The sequence below is a fragment of the Xenopus laevis genome, chromosome 2L (genome assembly GCF_017654675.1).
Source record: "Xenopus laevis strain J_2021 chromosome 2L, Xenopus_laevis_v10.1, whole genome shotgun sequence".
In the NCBI taxonomy this organism is placed as follows: domain Eukaryota; kingdom Metazoa; phylum Chordata; class Amphibia; order Anura; family Pipidae; genus Xenopus; species Xenopus laevis.
In genome coordinates, this window is record NC_054373.1 from 58,033,191 (window position 1) to 58,047,790 (window position 14,600).

General features: G+C 38.4%; 1 protein-coding gene across 1 annotated transcript; it reads left to right on the forward strand.

Annotated features, from left to right (window-relative positions):
- Positions 1-1,573: 1,573 nt before the first annotated feature.
- rragc.L (Ras related GTP binding C L homeolog) lies at positions 1,574-13,659 on the forward strand. The gene is made up of 7 exons (XM_041581914.1): positions 1,574-2,395; positions 4,939-5,142; positions 5,527-5,726; positions 7,431-7,545; positions 8,558-8,700; positions 9,360-9,508; positions 11,855-13,659. Exons 1-7 carry the CDS (start codon positions 2,210-2,212, stop codon positions 12,004-12,006), a joined length of 1,149 nt encoding a protein of 382 aa, XP_041437848.1. The 5' UTR covers positions 1,574-2,209; the 3' UTR covers positions 12,007-13,659.
- The last annotated feature ends 941 nt before the right edge of the window (positions 13,660-14,600 follow it).

Here is a 14,600-nt window from a genome sequence, read left to right on the forward strand (position 1 = left end):
CTTCCCTGCTCCCCCCAGCCTAGGTGTTACCCCCAGTAAATGCCCCATATCCCTCGGTGCAGATTTTGTGCAGCGTAGTTCACAGGCGCCATCTTCTCTTCGGTAATCTTCGGGGCTTTGGCAATTTCCGCCACTTTCGGCGTGTGCCGAAAACCGGAAGGTGCTCCAACTGCGCATGTGCCACTATTCCGATCTCTTCCTGAAGATTACCAAAGAGAAGAAGATGGAGCCTGTGAACTCCGCTGGACAGAATTTGCACCGAGGGGTGAGTAAAGAGGTAGGGGCATATACCGGGGGTAACACCTAGGCTGGGGGGAGCAGGGAGGGGGGTCTATGTAGGCTAGGGGGGTAGGGGTTTTTATAGAGCTTCTGTGAAAAAGAATATGCCAGGTCCAATTAGGGTTGCCACCTGGCTGGTAAAAATGATGCTTGATGCCAATGTTATTAATAGGAAAAAACAGCAAGAATATAGGAAGGCCGGTATTTTTTTCCAGAAACCCTAGGTGGCAACCCTAGGTCCAATTAATATATAAGTTTTAGGTTTTCCAAATGTTTTTGGTTTATGTAGTTTAACTTTGACTTTGGTTTATACACAGGATGTGGTTTATATTTTTTGAGCGTTGGCAGTGTGTTGTATGTTGTGTACTTAACATGGAAAATACATTAGTATGGTAAAGGAACAGTAACACAAAAATATGAAAGCATTTTAAAGTAATTAACATATAATATATTGTTAGCATGCACTGGTAAAAGCTGTGTGTTTGCACAGGTTACATAAATAACAGTTAAAACACCATTGTATTGGACAGGGCTTATCTGTTCTGTACATGTGCTATGGAATGTCTGCCCCCTTGGCTACACAGCAGCTTGTTTATATAAACTATAGTAGTCTTTCTGAAGCAAACACACAGCTTTTACCAGTGCAGAGTACATCATATTTTAATTACTTTGAAACACTTTCAGTTTTTAGTGTTACTGTTTCTTTAAAAACAGAGGAGTTGGAGTCTGTGGTACCATAAAATGAGGCGTCTGAGTTGAAGGATTTATGTACCGACTACACAGCCCTGATGGAAGCAGATAATATATAATAAGCAGAATATAATAAGTTGCAGATGATGCCCCTGCTGAAATTGAACCTAGAAACCCAGCACTGCAAAGCAGCAGCAACTATTCCACCACAATTCTGCCTTATACAGCGATGCCATATTATAAACCATCGTTTTTGTCCACAAATTGGGATGTATAATTTCCCTTTAAAGTGGACCTGTCATCCAGACATAAAAAGCTGTTTCATAAAATTCCTTTTGAAATCAAACATAAAATTGAAATTCTTTTTTTAATTAAAGCATCCATGCCTGTTGTAAACGCATTTTTTTTAACTTATAGGGGGGTCCCTGGTCACCAATAGCTTTTTATAACTTGTCTGTGTGGGGGGGGTACCTTTTTTTGTGATGTGATGTAGAGTAGGCGGGATCTGGGGTGGGGCTTGGTGGCCCTGTCTGTAATTCCTTGTCTTTCCCTCAGCTCTCTCTGCACGTATGACCCACCCATTTCTGCCCTGCATTCTTGCTCCTCCCCATACAGTTCCCCAACTCCTTCCAGCCTATTTGACCCATCACCTCCAGCGCTGCCTAATTGCAATGAAAACCAGTTCGTGTTTGGTTGGGGATTTCGCTAAGGTTTCCGGATGCCTGCGTTTAGTACCCATGGAGCTTCCAGTTTTGTAGGTCAAAGTTCGCATTTAACACCTCCTCCCCCCTACAGTCAGGTGATTCCCAAACACATGATCCTGGAACAACTGAACATGTTTGGCACTGCCGGAGAGCCTTTGTCCTATCAGAGAGCCGAACTACTGACTTGATTTTCCAATCAAAAGACTTGAAACAGAAAAATGGGCGGGGACGAGCAATGGTGTTTGGTAGCACAGCGGCAGGGGGAAAAGTGTAGTGGCCGCCGCTTATTACTGAAACGATATTGAACTATTTCAAGTTTGTACCGACACTCGCCTATTCCTCTATTAAGGGAACCCGAGGTTCACCCCTGAGGGCTTGAGGACTTCCGAAATTTGGCTCGTGACCAGCGGAGTCCCGTGACAGCTTGTCCCTGTCCCTCAGCTGGGATGTTGGTAGCTGCTTTACTCACCCCAGCTCGGTGTCTCTATTAGATAACACGGCTGCTTCCTGCTTCACAACGCTCCCCACTTGCTGCCATGTCTATTCAGTACTCGGGCGAGGAGCAGCTGGCCAGCAGTTACGGGGTGGCGGACTCCTTTCCTAAAGACTTCGGCTACGGGGCGGATGAGCCTGAAATGGATGAGACTTCGGCCTCCCCGGACAGCAAACCTCGTATCCTTCTCATGGGCATGAGGCGAAGCGGAAAGTCCTCAATCCAGAAGGTGAGAGACCGGGCACATTGCCTCTCTGGCTGCCCTTCTCTTCCCTTTCCTTCTTCTTTTCGTGCTTTTGGGGATGCTGGGAGTTGTAGTTTAGAAACATCAAACACACACGAGATATAGATATTTGCCTCCAGCTTTTGAGCTTCCTAATGACACTGGATAATAATGACATGACAGGGCAATTTGTCTGCTTTAGATCTTTTACTTGCCCCTATCTAGAGACTGTCCTGTGATGCTATTGTATTGCACTTGGTTTTTATGGCAGACAATCTGATCTGCTAATGTTTCCATTCTGCGCATGGATGTGCCATAGGGCAACAAGGAAGTGACCTACTTGTGACTCTCTCCAATGCCTTCTTCATTTTGGGCAATGAGCCAGGCAAACACCTGAAGTATCAAGCTGGCACCATTCCGGAACCCCAAAAAAAGTTGATTGGTTAATTGAATCCAGGAGTCCAAAATTTTTTATAAAGTAATACAAAAATCTTTATCTGTATCTTGTATAAAAAATAATATCCTGACACTTAATCATAGGCTCAGGCAAATAGAATATTGCTATTTGGACACCTATGCAGATTGTTAGAACAGCCAGTGTTTTTCTTACATGCCATACATAGGGTTGCCAACTTTAACAGAAAAAAAATACCGGCATTCCTATATATTCATCATTTTTCCCTATTAATAAAATTGGGATCAACCTTAATTTTTACCAGCCAGGCTGGTAAAATATCAACCCGATGGCAACCCTAGCCGTACACTAATTGGTTAGGTAATGCATCAAGCCATCAGCTGGGGTATGTTGCCATTTAAGCTAATGATATAAGCCTCTGGTTTAATGTAACTGGGGCAGCTGCAGCACAGATGCAACTGCTGTGCCTATTACAATCGCTTATTACAATAATAACTCATAGAAAAACTATTTTTATATAATATTGTAGCCCAATATGTTTCATGTCCATGCAGACCCCTTGGGGAATATAGTCTAACTATATCCTGTACTCTGATCTTTTCCATTTTCCGCTGGTGTTTTTCCGCTGGCAGAGAAGGGCCTGAATGTGTCTATGCCATCTGCACTTATAACCCTGGCAAACAGCTGAGCCGCTCAGTAACTGGTGTAATCTGCAGGCTTGCAAGTATTATAGCTGCTGTGCTGTTGATTATCCTAACAAAGAAAAATAATTCTCCAAAGGTGTTCTGGGGATACTGGCCAATGTAAGACACAGTTAGGGTTGCCACCTGGCCGGCATTTTACGGGCCTGTCCGGTAAAAATGAGGGTTGATCCCAATGTTATTAATAGTGAAAAAAGATAAATATATAGGAAAGCCGGTATTTTTTCCCAGAAAAGGTGGCAACCCTAGACACAGTAGAAAGTAACGCCCATCATAATATTTCCAAGGAGTCCAGCCTTGGCTAAAATCCTATACATTATAGAGTATTTTGTGTTTTTGTTGGTATGTTTAGTCATATTTGTTTTACATACATTGCAAATAAATGGGATCTGAATGCATATTCTTTCTCCATGGACTTGCAGGGGCACTTTTACATGTATTCATTATACATGAGTTTTAAGATCTTTTCCTACACTTGAGGCATGGCATCTCCCTGAAGCCTGATATTTTACATTAAAGAACGATAATTGGCATTTCCTATATCCTGTAGATGAGGACTAATTTCTCAGACCAAGCAAAGGCTACAGCACATGTTTTATATTTTGTTCACAGATTACACCAGATAAAGCAACTTACATGCCTTGTGTTCCTAGCTTTTGGAACAAGCCGTAATAAGTTGTCTGGAACCATTTCTTTCCTTAGAAATCTTTTTTTGTACTTAAGCATTTTATGACACCCTCAGATTGGAGCATTTCTGTCCATTCCAGCTAAAGTCATGCTTTATTGCAGTGAGTTAGAGGCAATGTATTGCATGATTTTTACTTTTCTTCTACTTCATTTTTTGTGCGATACTATGTGAAATGCAGCCTCTAACTAAATCCCATCCACTGCCAATACAAGTTCCTATTCCCTTCCTCTTGGTCATAGATTTGCCTAGCAATATCTATAATGCGGAAAACTATGCTGGCACCCACACATAATGTTGTAGTTTGAAATGCATTCCTATATATCACATCCCTTCTAAAAGCTTTCCGCGAATAAAAGCAAATGTACAGGTCTATAGTTTCCTGGCCAAAGAGATTGAGCTTCTGTAACATACAATGTCACTTATTTTACATCCACCGTGCTAATCTTATTTAACATATTTAACACACATTCATCCTATAATCAAATGCTAGAGGTACAAAAATTAGATCAATTAAAGTCAAGATTCCTCCAAATCTGGTGTTCCATGCTGAGTATGGGCCATTAGCAGAGAGCTGCCATACTAATGAACAGTGCAGAACTTTTTTTCCCTTTTACTTTGTCGCTGGCATTGCTGCACTCAATTGTATGTTTACCTTTATGAAATAGTATATTAATAGCATTAGAGGCTATATGATCACATATGAATAGTTGTTTTTACAAGCCTTGAACTGTTTATTTATCTACAGGTTGTGTTTCATAAGATGTCTCCAAATGAAACCTTATTTTTGGAAAGCACCAACAAGATCTACAAGGATGATATCTCCAACAGCTCCTTTGTAAATTTTCAGATATGGGACTTCCCAGGACAGGTGGACTTTTTTGACCCTACCTTTGACTATGAAATGATTTTCAGAGGAACGGGAGCATTAATATATGTGATTGATGCCCAGGTATTTCAAATATGTCTACATATGCAGTGGCCTTGCTCTGATATGATCAGTACACGAGTAAGGGCAATGACACACCGTACTAATTGTGGCGGCTACTAAATGCCAGAAAATAACCTGCTTTAGAGAATACTGAGGATTGTCTCTGCTAAACACTCAAATCATGTAATTGCTCAAAAATGCCTTCACGTGCGTTTTGGAGCAATTACACAATTTGAGTGTTTTAGTGGCCGCGACAAATAGCACTGTGTGTCATTGCCCTAACAGTGTTCCTTTATTGTTGCATTAGATTTTCATGAAAAAAGTTGAATGTGAGCAATATTGTTCTTCTTTTTTACCTTGCGATTCCAGCAGGACAGGTTTAACAGATCTTATGTTTTTTCTCAGGATGATTACATGGAAGCATTAACAAGACTGCATGCCACAGTTTCTAAAGCCTACAAAGCAAATCCTGACATGAACTTTGAAGTTTTTATTCACAAAGTAGATGGCTTATCGGATGACCACAAGATAGAAACACAGAGGGATATCCACCAGAGAGCCAATGATGATCTTGCAGATGCTGGACTTGAAAAACTTCATCTTAGGTGGGTTACTGCCGGGACAATGCACATGATCGCCGCTACTTTTTTGTTGTGGTTGTTCTTTTTGACCCTTCCACTTCCTGACACTGGGGAACAGGAATCAAACTGTCAGTGTCGTTTCAAAAAAATATGTTTTTGTGCTGCCTCCTTTGTGATGTAGCCAGGGCCGGACTGGTAGTAAAAAGCAGCCCGGGCAAAAAAAAATCAAAGCAGCCCACATGTAAACATGCAATGATCTTGTGCACATATATTGGGGTAAAACTGCAAAAAATTATGTACAAGATTCTGCAGCCTTGTGCCTTTATATGGTCACAGAACCCATTAGTGAGTTGTAATATCCTTATCATTTACAGTAGTGGGTACATTATCCCTTATAATACATGAGTGATACTAGAGTTCCCTGTATAAATCAGCCTGCAGCCTTGTGCATTTATATGGTCACAGAACAACCCCTCAGTGACTTCTAATATCCTTATCATTTACAGTAGGGGGTAAGTAAGAGTATAGATGTGCAGGGTACTTATATAACAAGGAATCTGTATATAAACAGTGTGGTGAGTGTGTAACACTGTATATGTGTCTGTGTGACTACATAGGTATGCAGAAAGCGGGCAACGCGGTAGAATGCAGATGGGGTGCACCTGTAATAGGGGTTTAATGTGTGGCTGTACACAAATGTGTAACAGTAGATGTGCATATTGTTTGTCAAATTTGCATGTAATAGGTGAGTGTGTAACAGCATGCAGACGTGTAAGGACTCTAGTTATTATTCTAATTTCAGTCAGTTTTGTACCCACAGAAGTGCAAACACTCAGCCAGCCACAGATGTTGGTTTTGACACATACATACATAGGGTTGCCACCTGGCCGGTATTTTACGGACCTGGCCGATAAAAATGATGGGTGATCCCAATGTTATTAATAGGGAAAAAAGATAAATATATAGGAAGGCCAGTGATCCCAATGTTATTAATAGGGAATAAAGATAAATATATAGGAAGGTCAGTGACCTCAATGTTATTAATAGGGAATACAGATAAATATATTGGAAGGCTAGTGATATGATCCCAAAAGGTGGCAATCCTACACATACCCCCCCAGCAGTGACAGTGGACAAACAGAGACACATGCAGAGATACACTGTGTCCCTCACTGTCAGGGTTGGGTTCTTTTTTGAGTGTGCAAAAAGGGATGATTATTGTATTACAACTCCCAGCATTCCCTATACAGGGGTATAGTTTCCTTTAAAGACAAGTAACATTTGTAGAGCTATAGGTTGCATATATCTGTTTTATAGAGAATAAATTGGTTTCAAATGGGGTATGTGTAGTCTAGTCATATTTCCCCACGAAAAAGTGGCAAAATGCCCATTCAGCACACTAATTCTTGTGTACAGGAGGAGGTACTTTACTGGCTTATATACTGATAAATAATGCAGTCCCCTTCATTTACATCTTATTTGGATCCAGAGTTCTGCATGTCTTTTGAGAAAAAATTCTGCACGTCATCTACATTTGTAGCTTAATCACATGCAATAGCAGCAGGCCACAACCTAAACAACCAGATGATAGTGCTAGCATAGTGCTAATGAAAGCTTTATACCTGTCATAGTTGGACCATTTTTTAAAAACATGCAGCCTTGTTAAATGTGTTCTTGCCTTTAATTGTGTGTCTACTATCATTCTGACTGCTGCTTATTTTCTTCCAGCTTTTACCTAACTAGTATCTATGATCACTCAATATTTGAAGCGTTTAGTAAAGTTGTGCAGAAACTTATTCCACAATTACCAACACTAGAAAACCTGCTGAATATATTTATATCGGTAAGTAAACATCACAGTCACTTTTGTTATGTTGGTACAATTCAGCCCTGTATAGAACTAGAACTAAAGAATCTATGACGCCGAGGTGATTTTTATTAGGGCACTCTACATTGCTTATTAGTGGATGGACTTATGCAGCACAGTTTCTGTGTTAAAGCACTGCAGCGTTTCTCTCTTACCTGCATTTTATTGTCATAGACTTCTTCAGGCCATGCAGTGGCTCTGGGTGCAGGCACATCAGAAAGTTGTTAGGAGCATAGGGTCTGATTCTTGTCCTGGGTTTATTCGCAGCACAAGGCTTATGGAACATAATGAATTTTTCAGCCACCTGAACATGCTCAAAACCTACCCCTGCCCCTTCACATTCACTGAAATGGGACAGAGCCACTACTGATGCTATTCAGCAGAAAAATACTCAATAAGTTTTTTTTTTGGGTGCTGAACAATAACAGTGCTTGCACTGAAATCACCATGTGACACCAGCTGAAAGATACCACATGTACCTTGAGCCTAGGAAGGTAGTCAACTCATTAAAACTAAATATATTAAGTATAAATATCCCCCATTTGATGTATGCTCAATAATTTAAAAAAAAAAAAAGCTTTACAATGTTTCTGTTTTCTGCTGCCATCAAGTGGACAACATCATTATTACGAGAATAAGTCCTTGATGACATTTGCAGGTGCTAAAATTAAAGGGGTAGTTCGCCTTTACGTTAACTTTTAAGTTAACTTTTTTTTTTTTTTTTTTTTAGTTCTAAGCAACTTTTCAATTGTTCACTATTTATTTTTAATACTTTTTGGATTATTTCACTTCTCTTTTGTTTGCTTCTAATTTGTCTTACAATCTCATAGTTTACATATATTGATTTTAATTGGAGCTTGTTATTGGCCTGAAAATCCAGCATAATTTTTCGAGATGCTGCTTTGTACGGTACTCCAAAGAGTTTCTTTTCTTTTTTCACTCAAGATGACAGAGCGTTTTTTTTTTGTTTTTTTTTGTTCTTTTTCAGAATTCTGGTATCGAGAAGGCTTTTTTGTTTGATGTGGTCAGTAAAATCTACATTGCCACTGACAGCTCTCCTGTAGACATGCAGTCGTATGAATTGTGCTGTGATATGATAGACGTTGTAATAGATGTATCCTGTATATACAGGTGAGCAGACCATTCTTATAGTCCCATGCTTATCCATCTATTCATTTTTTAAGGGGATCCCTCAATAAACTGTTTTTGGACAAGGAAATATTCTAAGCAGTTTTAAGTTCTATGTGAATGTATGCTTTTACAAGACAGTTCTGTGTAATGTTGTCACATGCATATTATATATATATATATATATATATATATATATATATATATATATATATATATATATATATATATATATATATATATATATATATATATATATATATATATATATATAGTAATTGGATAGGGACCCGCACTCCAATGTTTCGTGAAAAAAAGGATTTTTATTTCAACTTGTGCATCCAATGTTTTGGCCCATGTCTGGGCCTTTATCAAGGATAAGGATTGATAAAGGCCCAGACATGGGCCGAAACGTTGGATGCACAAGTTGAAATAAAAATCCTTTTTTTCACGAAACATTGGAGTGCGGGTCCCTATCCAATTACTGTATGCTAAAGCTTTGACCCTGCACCCACAGTAACCTCAAGACTGGATCAGAGTGCGTGCGTTTGTATGTATATATATATATATATGTCTGTGTGTGTGTGCATAATATATACAGTATGTGTTTGCAGGGGAATTGGTTACAAAAACTGAATTAATCTGTTCTGTTTATTCCACAGCTTGCATGCTGATTGTAATGGGAGTGCTTACGACAAGGAATCTATGGCAATTATCAAACTTAACAACACAACAGTTTTATATTTAAAAGAAGTTACAAAATTCCTGTCACTTGTGTGTATCCTTAGAGAAGAGAGCTTTGAAAGGAAAGGTGAGCATATACATGGTCATATATTGTATTTGTGCTTCACAAGCTTCAGTAAGCAAGGCTTCAAAACAAATAATTGCCTGCTATTGGGGCAGAAGGAAACTAATAAACTGTGAATTATTCCACTGCTAATGCAATTTTCTACATTCCACGTCTATTATAGCTTGGAGAATAAAGTATCGTTGCTTGTTTACTTCACTAGTTACATAGTTACATAGTTAAATTGGGTTGAAAAAAGACAAAGTCCATCAAGTTCAACCCCTCCAAATGAAAACCCAGCATCCATACACACACCCCTCCCTACTTTTAATTAAATTCTATATAACCATACCTATACTAACTATAGAGTTTAGTATCACAATAGCCTTTGATATTATGTCTGTCCAAAAAATCATCCAAGCCATTCTTAAAGGCATTAACTGAATCAGCCATCACAACATCACCCGGCAGTGCATTCCACAACCTCACTGTCCTGACTGTGAAGAACCTTCTACGTTGCTTCATATGAAAGTTCTTTTCTTCTAGTCTATAGGGGTGGCCTCTGGTACGGTGATCCACTTTATGGGTAAAAAGGTCCCCTGCTATTTGTCTATAATGTCCTCTAATGTCCTCTAATGTACTTGTAAAGTGTAAGGTCCAATTCATGCATAGATGTAATCGCCTGTCTTTCACTCTATGGTTACTCCCTTGTAGCAATATTTTTCTATCCATCGACACCGCCCTCTCATATGCTGACCTGATGTCTTCATTATCATAACCTCTCTCAAGGAATCGATCCCAAAGTTGCATAGACTGACTATTGAAGGTTTCCCATGTAGAGCATATCCTCCTAAGACGTATAAATTGTCCCACCGGTATACCCCTCAAGCAATTGGAGGGGTGGGCACTACTTGAATGTAACAAAGTGTTCCGTGTGATAGGTTTACTATAGAGATCAGTGACGATCTTACCCTCCTTTACCGAAAACATCACGTCAAGAAAAGGAATCTGAGTTTCGTGTGTATCCATAGTAAATGTTAATCCCTGTACCTTCTCATTACAATATCCAACAAAATTATTTAAGGATTCTACATCCCCATCCCATATGCCAATGCAATCATCGATGTAGCGGAAAAACCGGACTAGTTCCCTTTATAAATTGGTGTGGGTGTGTGCAGGGGTTAGCTCCTGAGGAAGTGACGGGCTGTCACGAAACGCGTTGAGCACATGACCCAGGGGATTACAAGGGCATGCTGTTTGTTGATTGTTTTAACATGACGAAATAAAAATCAAAGCTTTTAAATCGATTTTCGGCCGTCTTGGTGCTCCATCTATGCATGAATTGGACTTTGTACTTTTTCCGATGGGACCTCGGTCGGATGTGCAGCACAAGCTGAGCCAGTGATCGGTGAGTGCTCCCACTACTTACCTAGATTTGGACTTGTAAAGTGTAATCATGTCCCCTTGCAAGCGCCTTTTTTCCAGAGAAAACAACCCCAACCATGACAGTCTACCCTCATAATTTAAGTCTTCCATCACTCTAACAAATTTAGTTGCACGTCTCTGCACTCTCTCCAGCTCATTTATATTTCTCTTAAAGGATAAGTAAACCTTTAAAATAAGTGAATGTAAAAATGATGAGGGTGCTATTCTGAGATATTTTGCAATGTACATTCATTATATATTTTGTTTTTATTTCAAGATATTAAGGGATACATGTACTGTTAACATAAATGAATTTTGAACAGCGCCACCTGGTCAGTTTCCAACCAGTCTGACCACTAATCGGTCAAGGAAGTTGTCAGGAGAAATAAAGAGGCTGCTCCGAAGTTCTTCTGCTTAGGAAAGGTGTGAGAAAGGTTTTTATTTTTTTCCTAAGCAGAAGAACATCAGAGCAGCTTCTTTCTTTCTTCTGACAACTTGCTTGACTGCTTGGTGGTCAGACTGGTCGGAAATTGACCAGCAGATGGCACTGTTTAATAAAATTCATTCATATTACCAGTACATGTATCCCTTAATATCTTGGAATAAAAGCAAAATAAATAATGAATGTACATTGCAAAATATCTTAGAATAGCGCCCTCGTCATTTTTACATTCATTTATTTTAAAAGTTTACTTATCCTTTAAGGACTGGAGTCCAAAACAGCACTGCATACTACAGATGAGGCCTTACCAGGGACCTATAAAGAGGCATAATTATGTTTTCATCCCTTGAATTAATGACCTTTTTTATGCAAGACAGAACTTTATTTGCTTTAGTAGCCACAGAATGACACTGTCTTTCTAAACCTTCCCATTGATGTGCTATGTGTCATTTAAATTAACACATATGTGCGCTCCCTTAATTCTGATTTTCTTTTGCATGTAGGTTTAATAGACTACAATTTCCACTGCTTTCGTAAAGCCATTCATGAAGTGTTTGAAGTGGGTGCTGCTTCCCACAGGACCTTCAGCCAGCAATCAAGCAGCCCAAATCTCAATGCTGTGACTCATAATGGTACACCAGCCAATGCTGTCTAATACCTGACCTACTGGCCTTTTTATTATTATTATTATGGAACAAATAACAAGAAAGCTCTGCTGAGGGACAGTGCAACTCGTTTGTGACCAAGCCAGTCTGATATAGTGTTATGGAATGGCCATTGTGGAATTCTACTGTCTGATATATAATAATGGAATGCTGAACCAGTCATTTTCAGATATTGCCTATGAAATTGAACATATTGGATATTATATTTTTAATACAGGTTTGATTCTTGTAATAGAGTTGTTTGGCCTTATATCTGTAAGAACATTCTCAGAATCCAGACTTGCATTATACAAATATTTTGAGTATATACTAACCCTGGAACATTTACACAGCTATGCTAGTGGTTGTAATACTATTGGAAGACACACACTGTTCTAAGATCTGAAAACATTCCAGGAGCGAACGTTCACCTTACACTGTTTTCATAAATATAGATATAATACACATTACACGTGTTTCCGAGAGCATGGCGCACCAAGGTCGTCTTCAGACATTCCTGTGACAAAAGGTGCATTTGTGAAGACTGGCCACAGAAAAGCCATGGATTTCCATGGAATGACATTTGAGAAAGAGTGCTCTGATACATAGGGTAGTTTGTTCACTGTAATGTGGTTTTACAAAGGAATGCAATAAAAAAAGAGCTGTACATATTCAAGGGACAATTGGAACTTAACTATACAGTGATGTAATCCAGTGGATTTACATGGTTCAGGCATCTTTCTAAAGGGTAAAAAAACACAAATAACAAGTAATTAGAATGTGCCATAATGGTGTGTGTGCGCCTCCGTTTAAATCAGTTCTTGTGGTCATTGTCCTAAATCTCTTAATGTTTTGTTAACTTTTTATTCTGTTCTATGTATAAAGGTTTCTGTATATATCACTGAAAAAAATGTAAAGAAACATTCATTGTGCATAAATCAAAGGTAAGCATTTGTTTTTGAGTGCTGCTAAACAACTGCACTGTTCACTGTATTGGAGAAATCTTTTCCTTTCTTTAATACACCTTTACCGGGGATGTGCTACATTTTCTACCTTTTACCCTTCTTCTATAAGTATCTTAATATTTTAAACTGTTCAGGGATGGATGTTAATGGTTTTTAATAAGTAAGATCACCTTTCGGTATTTTGAATCCTCTTTTGAACATTGGGTGCCTGCTCTGTGCTCCCAGTACTAGTACTGCAGCTCTCTTTCTACCAGGGAAGAGTTACACAAATATTAACACTATTCTCATATTGGATATACTTTTTTTTTTTTTCCAAGGGTAACTTCATACTTCGAGATTTCTAATGCATTATCCATTGTTTATATTTCATTTACTTTGTTCGCTACATTGTAATTCCTCTCCATTGTCATTTGCCTACGGAACGCCTACCACGTTACTGCACCTGTTGACAAACCAAAGCCCTTTGTATTGCTGAGCTCTTCTGGATCACTTACATAATTAAGTGCCACTGTAAAATGTTTTTCGGAATCTGTATTTACTTAGCGTGCATTCTACAAAGAGATTGTGATTTTGCTTGAACATTCATATGGACCAGAGTGAAAGTCCTCAAAATGCTTTTATATTTATATTTTTCTTTCACTCAGTTATGTATAAAAAAAAAAAGGGGGTTATCAATAAACGTATTTACTTGCGGCACAATTTACTTATCTCACTAAAGGAATTATGGAATTATTTTGAGATCCAGAACATGGCTTGATACTAAAAAAAAAAAATAGATTGCTTGACTGCAAGAAAAAAGTAAATCAAATTATGCTTGTGACCTGGGGTTTGTCAGATAGCGGACCTTTCTGTAATTTGGATCTTCATACCTTAAGTCTACTAGAAAATTATGTAAATATTAAATAAACCTAATAGGCTGGTTTTGCTTCCAATAAGGATTAATTATATCTTAGTTTGGATCAATGTACTGTTTTATTATTATAGAGAAAAAGGAAATCATTTTTTAAAAATTTGGATTGATTAAATAAAATGTCATCTATGGGAGACAACCTTTCTGTAATTCTGGATAACTGGTTTCCAGATGGCTGATCCCATACCTGTACTATTATCTTGGTTCATTTTGGGTTATTGTCAGGTGCCTTTAGTCTTATTGCAGTAAGACGGAAGCTATTCCTGAATTTGGTACATTTTGCTTAAAAGGGGAACTTCGTCCCCATCTTCAACATGAGGGCAGTGAATAGGGCTTTTGCTGGACATAATTGTTGCCTACTTTTTTATGCATAAAAAATCTATAGTTCCATCACTTGCTAAACAGGGAGATTAAAGCTACTCCGTGTTTGGTTCTTGTGAGGTAGATAATTATTTTGCCAGTATACAACCCCCTCCTTTTCACCTTATGTTGTGACTGTTTTGTTTTTTTTATATCTCATTATTTATGATTAACAGATCATAAAATCCAAATAAAAAATATATAATAAAAAAACAGAAATAAATAAGGTAGCATTCCTAGGACACAGTGTAGTACTTATAAATTATTTCATTATAAATATTAATTCACATACGTTGTAGGCCACCACCATTATATTTATCTAAGCCAAATATGAATAATTTCCTTCGGCATAACTTTCAATCTATTAGGA